This window comes from Zophobas morio, unplaced genomic scaffold (assembly GCF_036711695.1).
Source record: "Zophobas morio isolate AGI-343-1 ecotype UQ-CSIRO unplaced genomic scaffold, CSIRO_AGI_Zmor_V1 ptg000023l, whole genome shotgun sequence".
In the NCBI taxonomy this organism is placed as follows: domain Eukaryota; kingdom Metazoa; phylum Arthropoda; class Insecta; order Coleoptera; family Tenebrionidae; genus Zophobas; species Zophobas morio.
The window spans coordinates 3381522-3400322 of NW_026972128.1; the positions used below are offsets into that span (position 1 = coordinate 3381522).

Sequence of the window (18801 nt, forward strand, 5' to 3'; positions counted from 1 at the left end):
GATCTAAGTATATTCAATTTTACTGATTTCCACATTTTCACTAGAGATGACTTTTCCAAAATTCTCGTGCACAACAATGCTTGAACTTTTCGGAGTCAAATTTGACAGTGATTTCTAATAAGTTGTTGTTTGTTACCATGGTAATAAAAATTTGTTTTATGCAGTGGAAAGTACGTAGTCTAACAATTCTAACAATTTATCAAATTACCCTCGTATAAGTTCGAATAAAGCAGTAGTCAGTATTCTCAAAGATCAGTTTTAGGCACGCAATCAAAGCCATATAGATCAATTCGTTATGTATGAATTTTTAAAACGAATATGTCTAAAATTCAAAAAATCTATTTTTTGCACTCATGACCTTTTTTGATGGCTTTCGCGCATTCACCACCGTGCGGGAGTTCGAATTTCCCGCACACGTGCATTTTAACTTCCCGTTGCCATGGTAACCTTAAAATACTCGCGTAGTGTCAACATTGTGACGTGTTGACGGCGCGCATTGTTTATAAATAACTCACAGTTAATTTCTTCAATTTAAAGGTTTATTCGTTGCAAAAAATATTGTACACAACACGTTCGTGAGCCTGCTTCCCGCATTCACGCAAATGCGGCACTCCCTTCGGTCGTGCCGCAAACAAGCGTTCATGCGGGAAGCAGGCTATCCCGAACTAGTTGTGTAAATTACTATTGTGCTTCACCAAACTGAGATTTCGCCTGAGAATCTGCAATACATCTAACTAGAAAACTAAACAACTTTGCTTAATAACGTTAGATTTTCTTTTGTAAGGATGTTATATGAATTACCAGTGTGATGTTCCTTCGCCAAATGTTTCTGAGTCTTAGTCACGTGTTATTTTAATTCAATTGTTTACCGTACTTTTGGTATGTGCTAAATTTTAGCTATGCGTCAGTATTATTAGAGCTATTATTACTGGCAATTTTAGCATTATTATTATTGCTATTATTATTACTGATCCTTGCCGTGATATACAGTTGTCAGGTTTATGTATTCGATGGATGTGAGTTTTGCATTCATCGCAGGAAGATTATTCCTGGTGGAAGTTTGGAGGAATTAATTTGTGCCTCGAGTGGCGTTTGGATTCCCACGGCAGGCTATGACAAGCAAATTTACTTTTTATTTTATGAACCGAGTGGTCTATCTCTGGAGAGAAGCAAGGAATAATAAGAAAAATTTTGTATTCAGTGGGTGTTTGAAGGGCAGTATAAGCACTCGACAGTAAGGGAAAATTCACATTTGTACTATATACTTGTACAATGGTACATCTTATTACGAAAAAAGAACAATTATTGTAATTAAAGTTTAAAATAGCCAGAAAAAATATGTAAAATAATGAGAAAGTTAGGGCATTGCAATAAAATTTGTAAAATTACAAGATTTTAAAAAAGTTGACGTTTTTGAACTTTGGATAATTTCCAACGAAATGTTACTCTACGAGGAATTTGAATAGAAGTTGCGAATTGGTGCTTTTGAGATTATAGATTCTTTGCAAAAAAAGATTCATATCTAATAAGATTCATACTAAAAATAATAGTAAAAAAATTGAATCTTTGAAAAATATATTGTTCCAACTACGTTTAAGAATTAAGTAAATTGTCTGTTTCATCTTAACATAGAAAATAAATTTTGAACCAATTCTTTAACGATTTATTAGCTTAATTTTCCCTTTCGTCTTTATTATATTAACGGTGTCAGTTATTTGTCTTGTTCTGTTTCCTCTGCCTTGTTATTTACCCAGAAAATACACTTTTAAATAATCACGAACAAAAGCACACTGCACCTACATATTTAAATGCGACAAAAACAATGTAGACTTAGTTGAAAAAGCTAAAATTTGATAGAAACTTCAAATAACCGTGGAAATTTGTTTTTGTTAAATCAACACTCTGCAAACCTAAAATTTAAATTAAAATTACTTCTTCCCATCATTTTGCCCAACTTGTAAATAATAAAGTAAAAAGTTAAAATTAATTTAAAAATTTCTACGCCAGCAAAAATAACCTCAGGAAGTTGTCTCAACAATTAATTATTTCAAGTCTACAGCAGCTGATGCCCTCGCTGATGATCCAACTTACCGCAGGAAATTTGGTTCGAAAATCCCACATTGTTTTTAAATTTCCAGTCCAGAGATATTATTTATCCGCGAATTTCCGCCGCAATGAAGTGTAAAGCAAAAACCATCCCTGTGAAAATTTCCGAAGTACGTGTGTTTGCATTTTATATAGAGCTCCACTCTTCCACAGAAAAGTAATAAAGCTTTCTTATAACTTCTTAAAGTCGACTGGCAAAGTTCAAACTTGGAAACGAATACATAAAAAGCGCCGAACTCCGTCGATATTGAGGAATTATTTCTTAAATTATACAGATGTCGGCTTCTGATTACTTTATGGACTCGTCATTTATGAGCAAGGCCCGATTGCCAGATGCACCACGCGTTATTCGTCCTTCGCTATTTGCTAGACGCCAGAAAAGGATGACCTCTCCTACGTGCATACAGTTACATTTGGGAAATAAATTTGTGGTTTTGATTTTCATAAATTGGTTCCCGTTTGTAAATCCACCAAGGTTGTGTAATGTGATTTAAATTGATGTTCGACTTTATATTAAAAATGAACGTGCTTTCGTATAATCGTGCAGATTTTTCCACTTCCAATGCATATTCTTGGGGTATTATTAAAGTCTGAAAGAGAAGTAATTTGCTACGTTAAACAAAGTTTGAAGACTGCATACAGGTTTTTCGTTGAGACGGTAAATTACTTATTTAGAGATAACTGAGTGGAAAAGTTGCGTTCAATTTTAAACCACGTTGTTTTTTGACAAAAATCTTTTTTTTTTTTTTTTTTTTTTTTTTTTTTGTACATTTGGTCGCATCGACAGCTAGGTCATTAGCAACCTTACATGGTAGGGAAAACACACTTAGTAAAAAGAAAAACCCTTCTATATGCATTCAAACAGCTTAATATGTTTAAGAAACAGAAGGATGTTGACCACGTTCGGGATGGTACTTCCTAGCGCTTCGGCGAGGTTGGGTGATATTTGGAAATGGTTGCGTTGGGTTTGCCAGTGGGGACAATCGCAGATGAGATGCTGGACAGTTTGACGGCATCCGCATTGCTGGCAAGTAGCTGGGGAGGTGCGGTTGAGCAGGTATCCATGGGTGAGCCGAGTGTGTCCTAATCGCAACCGCGTTAAAACGACTTGATCACGACGATCTGGCGGAAGTGGAAGTATACAGTTAACTTCTGGCTTAATCTGCTGCAATGCTGTAGGCGTAGAGGTCCAGTCTGTTTGCCACTTTTGAATGATAGCCTGTTTAAATAAACTTTTGGCGTCAGGTGCTGGGACTAACAAAATTTCTGCGGCAGATTCCGATTCGACTGCTTCTTTAGCAGCCCTGTCAGCTTCTTCGTTTCCCGATATGCCAGTGTGAGATGGAACAAAGATGAAACGGACGGTTTTGCCGCTATTGGAGAGCATGGTCCACACTTCAAAAATTTGCATGATCAACGGATTGGTTGAATAAATATTTCGCAGTGCGCTTAGACTGGCTAAAGAGTCGGTACAAATGCAGTATTTAGAGGCGCTCATCGTGGTGATAATCTTGCAGGCTTGGAGGAGAGCGTAGAGTTCGCCCGTGAACACACTAGCTGGAGATGGTAGCCGTAATAGTCGGCGTACGGAAGGCCCAACGACGGCTGAACCGACGACGCCTGTGACTGATTTCGAAGCGTCCGTGTATAGAAAAGTCGAATCTGAGCAGGTTGCTTGTAAGGTATGAAATTCTGTCTGGATCACTGAAGCGGGTGTATTAGTTTTGGTGAACTGGAGGAGAGTGGTGTCTGGTCGAAGAGATGGAATTAGCCAGGGCGGGGGTGTAGCGAACTCATATGGAAGAATAGCGGGGAAGGACGGTATTCCGAGAGTTACCAGATCTTGTTGAAGGCGAATTGAGATGGGTGGGATTAGGTGTCGTTTGCGATCAAATAGTATAGTCAGGCGATCGGTAAATACATGCTGGAAAACAGGATTGCTGGGATTTCTAGAGGTATTAGCTGCGAAGGATAACTGAAGGTACTTGAAACGGAAAAGAAGAGGCGGTTCCTTTGCTATGCTATAGAGGCTGATAACTGGGCTTGTGCGGAAGGCCCCAAGGGCTATTCGTAATGCAGAATTCTGAAGAGTGATTAGAGGTGTAAGGAGCCTGGGACGGCATGCTGAGTAGGCCACTGCTCCATAATCAAGTTTGGGTCGTAGTAATGTTCTGTAGATACGAAGGAGGATTTGGGTGTCGGCTCCCCAAATAGGATGAGAGAGGACTTTCAGAAGGTCTACAATTTTTAGACAGGTAGCCTTTAAGTGATCTATATGCGGTTTCCATGAGAGGTGCTGATCAAAAACCACTCCTAGGAACTTGGCTTGAGGAACATAGTCAAGATTTATTCCCTGAAGCTGGAGGGGTGGAGGTAATTGCCCGCTTTTCTGCGAGAAACAGATACATTTCGTTTTTTCGGCTGAGAATCGAACTCCGTTATTTTCGGACCAGGCCTGGACAGTGTGTATGGCTCTTTGGAGTAGACTGGTTATTGATTGGAGTTCCTTTCCTTTTATGTAGAGGATGAGATCGTCAGCAAAGAGGCCACCTTTTACAGGGTGGTTTACATCCTTGAGAATATCATTGATTGCTATGAGAAAGAGAGTCACACTAAGGACGGAGCCCTGAGGGATGCCGTTTTGTAAGTTCTTTTTTCTCGATAACGTGTTGTTTACCCTTACTGAAAAAGTACGGTTGTGTAAGAAGTTAAAAACAAAAAAAAATAAATGTTTCCAGTGAGTTCCCATCGAAGAAGTTGGTCTAAGATTTTATGCCGCCAAGTCATATCATAGGCTTTTTCAATGTCAAAAAAAACAGCCAGAACTTTGTGTCTATTAGCGAAAGCTTCGCGAATTTCAGATTCGAGATTAATAATGTTGTCGGCTGTGGAACGAAGCTTTCTAAAGCCACTTTGATGGATGTTTAAAAGATGTTCCTTTTCTAGATACCATACAAGTCTCCGGTTTATCATTTTCTCCATGAGTTTACACATTGTGCAAGTAAGAGAAATGGGCCGGTATGAGTTAACATCGAATTTAGGTTTGTTGGGTTTTAAGATTGGAATAATAATAGCTTCTGACCAGAGCTCAGGAAAGGAATGGCCAGTCCAGATGTCGTTGTAAAGATTTAGGAGGATAACTTTTCCGGTGCAAGGAAGATTTTGGAGAAAGATGAAAGGTATGTCATCTGGACCTGCAGCAGAATTGGGACAAGCTTGAAGTGCATTCTCTAGTTCTTCCAGGGAAAAAATATTGTTGAGTGGGTGGACTGAATCGATTTGGGGGGGCGCAAAAGACGATTCCACTTGGTTTTTGTGGGATAAAAAGGCGGGGGTGCAGTTTGCATTGCTTGAGGCCGTCTCGAATTTTTGTGCAAGAAGATTTGCTATGCCTTGATTGTCATCAATAACAGAACCGTGAGAAATTATCTGCGCAGGACCCGGTTGATAAGTATTACCCTTAATACGTTTAATTCTGTCCCATACTACCTTGGTAGGAGTATTGCTGTGAAGGGTGGAAACAAAGTTCATCCAGGAGTTTTGTTTGGCTCTTTTGATGATAAGACGTGTTTGTGCACGGAGTTTTTTGAATTCAATAAAAGAGTCTTGTGATTTTTTACGTTTCCAAACATTGAAGGCTCTTTTGCTTTTTCGCAATGCTTCTGCACATTCTACGTTCCACCAAGGGACAGTTTTTCTTGGTATTAGTTTGGTCTTTCCAATATGGTTATGAGCGGCACTGACTATAAGGTGATTGAGTTGAGATAGAACACTCTCTGGACTCATGTTAGTATTTAACGACCCTAAATTTTGATCGATTTCTGCTTGATATTCATTCCAATTAGCCCTCAGGAGATTCCATCTAGGCTTAAACTGACCACCTGCAATATTCGGATTTGAAGGTTGTGAGAGCAGGTCCAACTTAATTGGCAAGTGATCACTTCCATATAGATATGAGTAAGGGCTCCAACTGAATATATGAGCCAAAGAGGGGTCACAAAATGCTAGATCTAAGGCCGACGTAGTGCCTGTAGCTATGTTGATTCTAGTGGCCTGTCCAGTATTTAAAAGGACCATGTTGGTGGAGCCAAGGAAGTCCTCAACTATTGTGCCTTTTGAAGATGTTGTGATAGAACCCCAGAGAATGTTATGTGCATTGAAGTCTCCTACAATGATGCACGGGTGGGGTAGTTGCTGATAAATATTTTCTAATTCCTCGAGAGAAAATGTCGTTGAAGGTGACAAATATATGTTACAGATTGAGAATGACTGCTTGAGTGTCACTTCAATCGCAATCGCCTCAAGACGAGTTTGTAGTGGAATTTGCATTGCCTGATAGGAAGAATCTACGTATATAGCCACTCCACCACTAGCTATAGAACTCAGCAATCTGTTTTTATAAAAACAAGTATATTCTTTATGGCAGTAGTAATGGTTGTTTTTAAAATTAGTTTCCTGTAAGCACATGATAGAAGGACGACATTCAGACATTAAAACTTGCAATTGAGGAAGGCGGGTATAAAACCCGTTTAAATTCCATTGTAATATGAATGGGCTATGAGAAACTTAAAATGTCTGGGATGAATCGGTTGCTTCGCCGTCATCATCTGAGGGATTAACTAGTGGGTTTAATTTCTTCCGAATCTTAGTGAAACGGGTTTTCATCGTACGATTTGTCAGATGTGGATATAGTTGGTAAAGCATATCTATTAGTTTTGCTATGTCTTGAGTAAATTCTTTAGCTACTGCTATTGGGTCTGCGGAGCCGGTTACATTTTCCAAAAAGATTTGAAGTTGATCGTAGGATAAAATGAATTGGTCTGGATTCTCTTGCATAATTGGTTTCAATGGTTGAAGATGTTCAGCTATTTTGCTCAAATTTCCATTATCTGAAGTTAGACTATCAGAAGATAAACTTTTCTTGATTTTTTTGGACTGTTGAGCTGGCCTTGTGGGTTTTAAAAATTCTGGAGCAGTATTTAATTGGGATGCATTGAGGCCTTGGAAAGGTGAACTAGAAATATCTTCCACTGGCGACCAAGATAAAGAGTCAGCTGCCCGTTTGTTAGGAGGCTGAGGGACAGTGTTAACTGCATCACTGGTGTCCATAATTCTTTGGAAGACAGAGGTAGCAGGTGCAAGGGTATTTAATGCTGGCAGGGGATCCTTTGCTAGACTAGGAGGGTTGAGCGGACTTTCGACAGAGCCTGCGTTACTTGACATCTGCCCTTCTTGCGAATTTTCTGGGACAACCGAGGTAGCTGTTTCTTGGGGGGTGTTATTAGGACATGTGTTAGCTATGTGCCCAGCAACTTTACAGGAGAAGCAAACCAATTCGTCATACGATGTGAATATTCGGTAAGTCGTCTCATCGAAGTTAATGAGTATGGATGATGGAAGCTCTACTGTATCATTCGTACTGACATAAACATGTCTTCTGAAGCTTAAAATGTGAGCAAACTGATCGCCCGGGATGCCTGCCCTTAAGAAGGCCATACGAGACATTAATTTAAAGCCCAGCCGTTCCACAGAGTTTTCCAAAAGTTCATGGGGTATGGAGGGGCAGACATTAGAGAGTATTATGCGGCGAGTCGGAGTTATTAAGCGCCGAATATTTAAGGTTTGGTCGTTGATTTTAATATTTGAATGATTGGCGACAAGATCATCAACAATGTTTGTGCTCGAAAAGTAGATACATATACGATTGTTGGACATACGGGAGGCAAAAAGAATAGTTTTGGGATCAACGATGTTGGCCAGAGCAGTAACATAATCACCCAGTTTAGTTTCTTCTATAGCGTTAATAATTATGGCCTGTTCTTTACTCGGGAATGTGTAAAAAAATCTTTAAGTTAGGTGAAGTATCGTTCAGTGTAATACGTGATAGACTTTAGTTAAGTTTCAAGAAAACTTAGTAAGGTGTTAAGGAAAACACTTAACAAAATTTCAATGACGAGCTTTCAATCGATATCTGAGCTTTATAATCCTCGTTCTTGTTCATAAGCTGAGCTATAAAGGTAATTCTGAAGTTCATCTGATTTATTAGAGGAATTTAAGCTTATAAGATACTAAATTTAGGTATGAATCTTTATGAGAATTTTTGCCTTGAAAATTTTAAATATATAAACCCAACTTGTCAGAATAAAGAGATTTTTATTTATGTCTCAAGACTGTTACTTTAAAGAAATAATAATGAAGACTACCTTTAATCAAGAAAAAATACTGAGCAGTAAAATCTAATTTGCAAACATCTTTAATAAAGAAAGCTTGTGTCCAAAAGCAAAAAAAATGGCATGTATATAGCTTCTCCAGTTCTAATTCGGTTTTATGAAGTGTAAAAGTTAACTTCGGTGATGGGACAATCATAAATAAGGATTTAACCATACCGTTACCATTATGCTGTATAATGGTTAAATCCTTATTTATGATTGTCCCATCACCGGCAGTAGTAATCTATTGTTAAGCAAGTTAATTTTTACACGTTGGGGTAGTGTCATAAAACCGAATTAGAACTGGGGAAACTATACTTATTTATTTACAAGCTATTAATGCAAGTTTTGAATTCTACATGGAAAAACAACTTAAGGGGTTCTCTACATGCTGCGTGGGTTTTTATACTCGTATGTACATTCATTTTAATATAAACAATTTAACGAAATAAAATTTAGTACATTCCCAATATTTAACGAAATTGGGTAAGCTGTTATAAACAATAAGTTCTATATCATATTTATTTTTAGATTTATTTTGTCTTTCAGAGCACACTACAACGCTAACAATTAAAAGATGTTTACATTATCAAATTTTCTGAACAAATACATACATTTTATTTCGTATCATTATCGTATACATTTAACAGTATTTTTAGATGACGTTATGCAAAATCATAATGGTAGCATGTAGTAAATAAGGAAATATTAGCTGTCGTGCAAAAATAAAATTATATTGACTGTCCGTCCATAAAAGCTGCTACTGTATTCAGTTAAGGATATGTACTAACTGAATTTAACAAAACGCCATATTTTAAGAAAAAAGTTGTACTTTTACTTTTTATTATTATAATTTTTTCCCAAAAATAGATTTATCAAAGTATTATCCAACCACCAAATTAATTTTCATGTAAGTGGTAGAAACGAGTTCGAGGCGCCATCTTCACTTCCGCGTCAAATCAATACTTAACGTTCTAGCAAACAACCAGTTAGCAGAAAACTTTAATCTAAAAAGTTTAATATAAGAAAGTATTCTGTTCTACTAGTTTTACTTATCACAACAGCAACAGATGCCTATTATCTAATAAATAAAAAGAAATACCTATGTAATCATCTTATTACATATTCCTTTTTATTTTTGCTGCCCTCTCTTAGATAGAAGCATGATTAAAAAATGTTTATTGTATTACTGTAATTTACTAGAAGGAATTATACTTTCTTCTTTACAGTTTCCTACATTTAACTGATTTGGCAATGAAATAAAATTAATGTGTGATAGTGGTCAATGGTATATAAAAAATTAGAGCTTTTACCTTCATATTTTGGGTATTTATTCATTTAATACAAATTTTAAATAAGTATATCTGGCATTTACTACAAATCATACATGAAACTTGCAGCAATTTCTCAAACAATGTGCGATAAATTTCCGACTATAATTACAAACTTTAAACCAAACGTGTCATTTATATGAAGATAAACGACAGTTAAAATTCATGCAAAAGAAGGCTATTTTCCTTTCATTTTAAGTTAACTAGAAATCTTATAATAGGTTCGGAATTAACAGAACCTCGATACGAAAAAGTCCTAACTTAAAACTTAAACTTATTACATACGCAGTTATTAACACCAGATTTAAATTAGTTTATTAATACTTTTTCAATAATAATAACTAACAGTTTTTATTAGTATAATTTCTTTTTTTTTAAATAAATTTATAAGTTTGTGTCTTAGTTAAATCTATTGTTCTTAAAAATTCACGTATATTGGCAAATTATAAGGTAATTACTAGCCACGTAAAAAAAAAAAAAAAGACAAATATAGTAATGCAGAATATATAAGAAATTTTAAGGATTACAATTAATTATTCTCCAGGCCATTATAACGCGCCATGGATTATTGTAGAACTCTGCAGCGGTATTTCTTGCGGACGGATAGAGATATTGGAATTCCGTAAACGCCATTGTTTTGGCCTAGGAATAATAAAAAATAAGAAAAACATTGCCGTCAAAAGTATTACCAATTTATTTACACTTAGTCACCGCGACAAAGCACATTATAATCTCAATAAAAAAAATTTGATTTAATTTTTCTCTTGAAATTATTTACTCATAGAAGGTTTAGTTAAACCAAAATGGCTATCAAATATCAAACATCCAAATATTGTCATGCTGACTGTTTTATCAAACCAAAATTTTAAGGAGAAAAATGGAATTTTCTACACAAAAAATACCTGTGTATCATTGACTACTTTACATTAAGGACTGTGGGCAAAAGTGTTCTATCAATTACTGATATAACACTGACGTATTTTCTCTATTCGGTAATAAGTTTAAACGAGGTATATGGAACACACAAACATGCATTAAGAAAATATGCGTGTGGTTTGTCTTTGTACCCAGCTCTGCAACTATCTTTCAGCATTATGAAATAATTTTATCTTAGCCGCGTAACATTAACAGACTAAAAAATTGTAGTTATATTATATTGTTAACTACCTAACAAAACTCATTTTTGTCCAGGCCAACTGTACTCCATGTAAATAATTCCAGGATTTTTTCCCCATTGAAATGTGAAAATTGAAATAATTTCTGTAGTTGCTAGGTTGCTAAAAATTATAAATAAATATAACATCTTGTCGATCTTACAAAAACAAATCTAAATTACTTAAATAGAAAAAATGTTTCTAATTTCTGATACTAAATTTATACATAAATTTTATAACTTTAGAAATCAATGTAATAGTTTCATTTATTTTGTCAGTATATATATTAGGATAGTACAAGAGGTGACAGATTCTCCTTAAATTTCATATCATCTTATATCAAAAGCAACCGTGCATTACCGATTACAAAAAAAAAACTCCCCAGACTTAATCAATATCTTTTCCTGAGCTTTTCATCCGAAAACAAACACTTTTCTTAAGAGCAATGCCGAAAACAAAACTGTATAGACAACAACCATTATACAATACGACTTTTAAAACTTTGCCCACTGTAAATATATTTTTTAACAAAAAATGTCGTCTAAGCGTTAATTTTCAAGGCAAACTTAATAAGGAACACAAAAAGACCTGTCAGGTGGACTGTTGCATAACCATAAGAAAATTTTCCGTCGGTAATAATATTCTTAATGGAAGCTCGTTATTTTTTAATTTCAAATTCAAAAATTCATCAAAATAAGTGATTCTAAATTATTTCCAAATTACAGGCTTCGCGAGAGTACGAGCAAATAATCAAGTTTTTAGCGTCGCAGAAAAAGGCGTCTCTAATTGGTTTTAAATTATTTGCAAATTTTCGTTTTAATTGAATACTATAACATTTCCGCTCATTAATAATCCGTTGGCTTATTATTTCGTCTGCGGTACGAAATTAGAGCTATGCTTAGATATAATTTTGCCAGCGGCCAAATTGGAACTGATTAAAAAATCTATTGCGTCTCGAAATGTAAACAAAATACTTAACCTGATTGACTTTTCGAGTAAAATTCTATACGAAACACGTGTGCCATTATTCGCAGATGTTTAATGAAATACAATAGTACATTTTAATTTACAATTTCGTTGGCTTGGAACATCATAGTGTGTAATATGAATTTTTCATTGCGTGTAAGTGTAATAAATGGACGAATCAGATATTACTTTTAAAGCAGGTAATTATTTTTAATGAAAAGAAATATTGCGAAATATTTCCGCTGGGACTGAACACATTTCCGACGCGTGTTGGCAAGTTTTTACGAGTACATCTGTTTTAATTATTTGTAGATCATTTTGGTCCTACGTGTAGGCGAAGGACAGGAATTAATTTTGAATAAAAGATTGTTTACAACGATTTAAATTCTTTTTAATAAAAATTATTAAATACATTGAAACAGAAAGGTGTCTAAATATTCGCAAAAAATTATGAGAGATAGATTTCGGCGTGTTGAATTCAAACTCCTGAACTAAGGTTACAGGCCAACATCGAAAATCCTGAAGCGCTCAATCGCATTATTGTTAAGGACTTATTTATAGCAATCCTAGAAAAACTGGGAATATAAAAGTTATAACAAAGTCGTATTTGGGCAAGCGTCAAAAATAATAATCCAAAGCCAGTACCGCCAGTAGTTTTCAAAATCTTCGGGTTCAAAATCAGGACAATAAAAATGAAAATGTAAAAAAAACTCATATTATTTATCTTAAATGGATATATTGTTTTTACTTACAGAGCATATTTTGAAGAAGTAGGGTCCATCCAGTGAATGGCGACTTTCATGTCTTCTCGACGTTTCATGATCCCTAGAGTATCGAAAAATAGGTTTCCCATTTTCGTTTGTCGCTCGCGTCAATATTTTATTAGGCAGATAGATAATATTCTGCAAAATTACTGGACTGATTCTTGTGAAATATGTTAGGATTATGGTGTAGATCGTAAAAAGATCACTAAAATTTGTCTGGTCATCAATTTGATGACGTCACCTCTACATTTTGCATAGTAAATATTATTTAAACTTTATAAAATTACATATTTTTGTAGTTGTGGTTTATATTAATTCAATAACACAGATAAATTAATAAGAAATAATTTATTTCGTTATTTGATAGGTAGGTACCTAAGAAAATCGTATTTTAAACGTTTCTCAAGTTCTCCACCAAAAGCCCACACATCCTGCCATCTAATTATTATCGATAAAAGTTCAAAGCACATAAGTTAGAGGAGATGGTTCAAGTTCAAGGTAACGAACACTTATTGATGACGAACAGTAGATAAAAGCGAGCAAAGCAGCTTTATTGTATTTTAAGCTTTGTTATTTTCTCAAACATGTACCGCAGAAACACTCTCTGTAATGAAACTGTCAATATCAAGTCATGACTTCAGACTACCTAAGTTTAATCATTTAAGATGGAAGTTAAGCTGCGTAGGTGATTTAACCCACCCAACAGAAATGTTTGTTTTATTTTTTTTTCACTGTGTGGTGGGATTTTTAATAAATAATAAAATTATTTTGCGAAAATAATTGTCGCAAAAATAACACGAATCGACCAAAAACGCGATTCTTTCTTCTGGGGAATTAAAAATTACAAGAATTGCGTCTCTTCTTTATACATCGATTCAGTAATTGTCTGCCCATAGCTCACATCAAAAAATATTATTACAGTAGACTAGCAGTTGACTACGAAGAGCTTCATGGTGAATTTCTAGACATCAAAGCAAACGATAAATATCTTGCCTTCGAAATGAAATTTTATCTACGCTACATCGATGTGAACATAATAACGTGGAAAACTGAATACATCTAGACCTTTGTTTTCAGTTATCCATCTAGACATATTTTAATAAGAAAGACCGTCATTTTATTAGCGAAAATGTAATAACGGTGCTTATATTAATTGTAGTACAATTTTGTATGAATTGTTGATAACAGTGTCTAGACACTTATTTCAAAACGCTTTTTGGCGTGATGTACATATCACGTTTGGCATTGACCAACTTATTATAATTTCAATTTTCTACAAAAAAAAAAAATGTGGGAGATAAATTTAAACACTTCATACATATAATTATTCGCGTGGTTACATGTGCGGTATTATATTTATTTGGAATAGAGGTAAATAGACAAGGTTGTGTATTTTTTTATAAAAATTAAAATAATTCGTAGACGGAGTATTAAATAAATTACCAAAACGTTACGAAACATATAAAAATGTTTTCCTGTGCGATTTTTTGCCAACTGCATTGTGTTTCAACAAAATAACACATAGTTAACAGTTATCAAAGTCATGTAGTAATGTCGCTTTAATGAAAATTACTTTAAAAAATTCAAACGCATACCAGAGGAAGTACAGTACGTCATACAACTTTTGAAAGACTCTAACTCCCATCGCATGTTTACGAATATATTTGGGGAACTATAAGTATCGCATGTTAAAATTGCACAGTTTTTGCATTGAAAGCAGAGTTTACATAATTTATATTATCGAATAATGGCTCAGTAATGATGCCGTATGTACAATTACGGAGAATTATACGATTGCCGGCCTATCAATTATCATCACCTGTACGTAAGTTTCCACTTACGGCGAGCCATTAATTTGAATATTAATGGAATTTGTGAATAATGTTAACGGAGAATCAGGTTTAATCAAGTTATATAAGTAAAAGACGACAATGACACTTCTAGTGAATTATTTACTCCACTTTAATTATCAGTGTTCGTATCAATAAACTCTAATTGAAATCTTCTGATTTCATAAATTTATCAAAGGGTTAATAATGAGCGCTTAGGGGTGTCGCCTGTCCGACATCTGAAACTGGCAATCTAATTTAGAGAGACTTTACCAGAGCAGGATTATTATTTATTTCAACTAATACAGAGTGGAGGCAACAATTTAATTAAATTAGACGTTAAAACGATCAGACAAAAAGCTGAAGTAAATACACATAGTTATATTGCAAAAGCTTAATTTGAATTTAAATTTCTTCTACTGAAGAAATATTCAGTTCAGTTGTAATGAGTTTCATTTATAAATCTTTTGGTTTTAACTTTTTAATTCTTATCTATATTGTTAGATTTATAATATTTTTTATAACATTAATACATAATGATTTACCACTATATAAAATTAGATACCCAGTTATCGTCTCACACCAAACAATTTTTTTCTTTCTTATTTAAATTGACACTAAATATAGTTAATACGGAAGTCTAGACGGCTTACCTATAAATTATTTCGACAACTTACAAAAAAATATTACAGGCAAGGCAACTGAGTAAATTAAGTAATTACATCTAGCTTCATTAAAAATTCGATTATTAATATTCCATTTGCAATAAACACAACATTAGCTTTTTTTAAATTTGAACCGATAAAATTATACCATTGTAGTATGTTATTAAGTAAATATCCATGTGCAACACCAGTTGAAAAACATAGGTATAATATTAGAACAGGTTTCGTTTAACATATAATTATCTTACAATTTGTACTTTATAACTTGTTATTATGGATATTGTGATGACTGATGACAAATAAAAATAGATAAACATTTCTCGTTGGATGCATGTTAATGCACTTCTTGGTAAATCGTTCTCATATAATATACATGAGTGGTAAAAGTCCACTTGTCATATCGTAATTAAGTATGTAGAAATTAAAACGAACTTAATATATTTTTGATATTTCAAATTTTGTAACCGTAACTAGAATTATCTTAACAAAAAACACCCCAAGAGAAAAATGTTACAAAAATGTTGCATGTAAATTAAAATTCGTAAGAGCGTCATTAAATCAATCGTAAAACATCTTACGTTCCGACAAGAGTTATGTTAGATAAATAAAATCAGTTAAGCTCATTTACAATCATTTTATTGCACAATTATAACAAATTAGAGAACTGGTTTACACGTGTTAAAAAAGTGAAACTAATCTTGGTGATTTGAGATCTGAACGTCAAAAATACTCATCAGTTTGGTGGTATATTATTGTCTTTCATGCTGAGTTGTAGTCTGCGGCTTGAGCCTGCATAAGCTTGCAAGCATTTCCAATTACATTGTGTTCAAGTGAAAGTATTTCGTTTGCAATCTGTTGGTTTGATACCCATTGTTCATTATTCTTTCGTGTGATCTTTGCGCCCTAGATAATATTTGTGTTTCTTTCTTTTTGTGACATACAATGTTTCAGATCTATACGTAAGCACTGACAATATATACCTATAGTTCTTTCTTCAAAATATTTGGTTTTTCATACGTTCTCTTTTAAGTTTCCAAAAGCTGCCCAGGAAAGACTGGTTCTTTTTGATATTTCATCACTCGTGTTGTCCTTACTTGTCATTTTCAATCTTAAATACTTATATATAATCTTCGACTAATTCTAGCTCTTCAAGTTGTATGTTTACGTTTTTTGAGTGTCTGACATATTTAAATTTTATTCATGTGGATTGTGTTAAAATTAATTTGCTCTCTGTAGACACAATCTCTTGAGAGTCGCTACTTATTAAAACAATATAGTCGACAAATCTGAGATTGGTAAAATGTTTTATGATGCAATCAAAAGAACACAAAAGGAATCAAAGCGTATATTGAAACAAAATAAGGTGTACATAGTACTCCCGCTGATATCAGTATCATTGTATCTATGTACCCATTAACGAAGAAGTTTCGTTCAAAATTGTTTTTTGGTCCTATTCCGATCACCATCGGTCAACCTAAAGCTCTAACACAACCCTGATCAGGGTTGTCTTCGAAGATGATGTTGCTCACATCGTCTTCTTCTGCAAAACTGACCTCCGTGGAGCCATCATTCAAGCCCGGCCTCTCGTTTTCCCCGTCCGTCTGGAAGGAACATCGGCGGGGCTATGCGCCTGGATTCGATTCGCATTCGCATTCCACCGTCTGGGAAGGAGTGTTCTATGTGGGTTGAATGCTCAACCTCTGGTGAAGTTTCTCGGCTTCTCTCGTCTCTGCAGTGTGCACCGGCTAAAATGCTTCGGGAATGAGTTCTTCTAGTTGCCAAGATTTGAGCGGGAAATTGTCCTCACTGGAAGCCAAACGCGCGTTGTGTTTGTGCCCACGCACATATCTAGTAAAAGTCATCAAGCCTCTTCTCACACGACTCCACAGTCCCATCTAAGTCTACGATCGCGTCGCGCAGCGTCGTTACGCCAAAAACGTACTTCAAGCTCACGATCCGTTACTTTTCTCACGAACATTAAATTAATTCCCAAATCGGGAATGGGGAGGGCGCCACCTAGGAGGAGTGTCTGCTTTTGACGCATGGGATTTTCAATAAATACATTTTCAAACTGTAGTACATATCTATTAACAAATTTATTGTTATGAAATTTTAAATATAATCTGCCCATAAATTTCTCCATATAACACAAGAGCATTGAGGCGAAGTTTTTCATCACGTATCAGTTACGTGGGAAACATTGTTGATTTTTTTGTCGGAAATGAAATTCAGTAAAAATAGCTTCTTCGACACAAGCTTCACACACATACACTAAAAGGTATCTTATTTCTGACAAAAAAAAAACGACAATGATTTTCGCGTAGCTTATAGAGTTCTGTAAACTGAAAACCGTGGTGAAAATTGCTTTCCAAAATTCCCATAAATAATTAGGATATTGATTTTTAAAGATACCTTAAAAACTTTACCTTATTAAAATGAAGATGGCACTAATTTAAAAAGTGCTATATCCAGAAAGTTGTGAACAGGTTAGACTTAAAATTTCATAACAATAATAACTCTGTTAATAATGGAGATATTACTTACATTAAAAAATTATTTAAAAAAACACTTGCTATTTCGCCAGTAGGTACACGCTCTGAGAACCGTATCCTATTTTCGACCATCGTCCTGGTAGACTTCTTGTACGCGGGATTTAACGTTCCCCTCTTCGAGTGCTTGGGCTTGCTAAACTGGGCCAATTAGTTGCATAAGTGTGTTGAAGCACTGCTATCTAAATACCAATCCAGGGTTGGATTGATCTCCTCACGCTTTGTTACCTTCAAGCATACGTTTTTTGCATTGCGTTGCAACTATATATTTCGTATAAAGTTCTTCAATAACATTATACTAAGTAGCTCGCTTTGAAAATCTTTGGGTCTCTATCGTTTCCTTTACAATTTTTATGTTATCTTGTATGATATCTTTACGTACTTCTGGGAGATTCTTGTATGAATCTACTTTAAGTTGGCTTCGACTTTTACATACGAATCTTGTATCTTTTACTGAAATATATTTCCTAGTTGTTCCGACTTCCTCTGCTGTTCCTCCAATGACCTTGGTTATGAAATCTGCATATAGTTTTACATTGACGTTATTTATTTTCAAGCTTTATTTTTCTGTTATCATTCTTGGGTCAATTCTTTAGGTATTTTTTTTTCCTCTTCTTCTGCTGTGTATTTTTACATACCAATGCTTCGCTTCCAAGCAATCTGATATTTTACAGTTACATCAATCCTGTTGATAACTGTCACATTTATTAGGGATGTACCGACTAGTAGCCGATCGGTCGAATAAGCCGACTATTCGGCCGTTTTTCATCGTCGGCTGGTAGTCGGCGACTGGTCGGTTAAACATCCGATCGGTCGGCTTTTTTTATTAAAATTAAAATAGTATATAATACAATTAAACCCCGTTTACAGAACCTTAATTAAATATGTAAATGTGATTTAATTTTTAACACGGCGTTAAAGTACCATGTGACCGACTCTACGCCAATCAGAAATCGCTAATGGCCTTGTTAAACGCGTGATCAACTTAATCTCACTTAAAATATTGTATAAACTGGCCCTAAATTGTGTTATTCTTTATTTTTGTACTGAGTTACTACAAAACAAAATAAATTTTAAAATTATCCAAAGAAATTTAACACATTTTTTGGAAAACAAAAGAACTTTTATTAAAATAAAACAAATTTTTAAGGTAGTCAGAGAAATAGAAAAAAAACACTGTCGCATTTATAAACCGGTTTTAGCAAAGCCGAACAGTCGGCCGACTAGT

General features: G+C 34.6%; 1 protein-coding gene across 1 annotated transcript; it reads right to left on the minus strand.

The window, feature by feature from the left end:
- Positions 1 to 338: 338 nt before the first annotated feature.
- Positions 339 to 4692, minus strand: LOC135133981 (uncharacterized). The gene is made up of 3 exons (XM_064062549.1): positions 4676 to 4692; positions 2970 to 4580; positions 339 to 447 (listed from the first exon to the last, which is right to left on the minus strand). Exons 1-3 carry the CDS (start codon positions 4690 to 4692, stop codon positions 339 to 341), a joined length of 1737 nt encoding a protein of 578 aa, XP_063918619.1.
- Positions 4693 to 18801: the final 14109 nt, after the last annotated feature.

Excerpts from the sequence above, each read along its gene's own strand:
- LOC135133981 (XM_064062549.1), bottom strand. Across the intron at positions 448-2,969 it reads TTTCTTAAACATATTAAGCT|GTTACCATGGCAACGGGAAG; the intron begins GTTTGAATGCAT and ends GAGTATTTTAAG.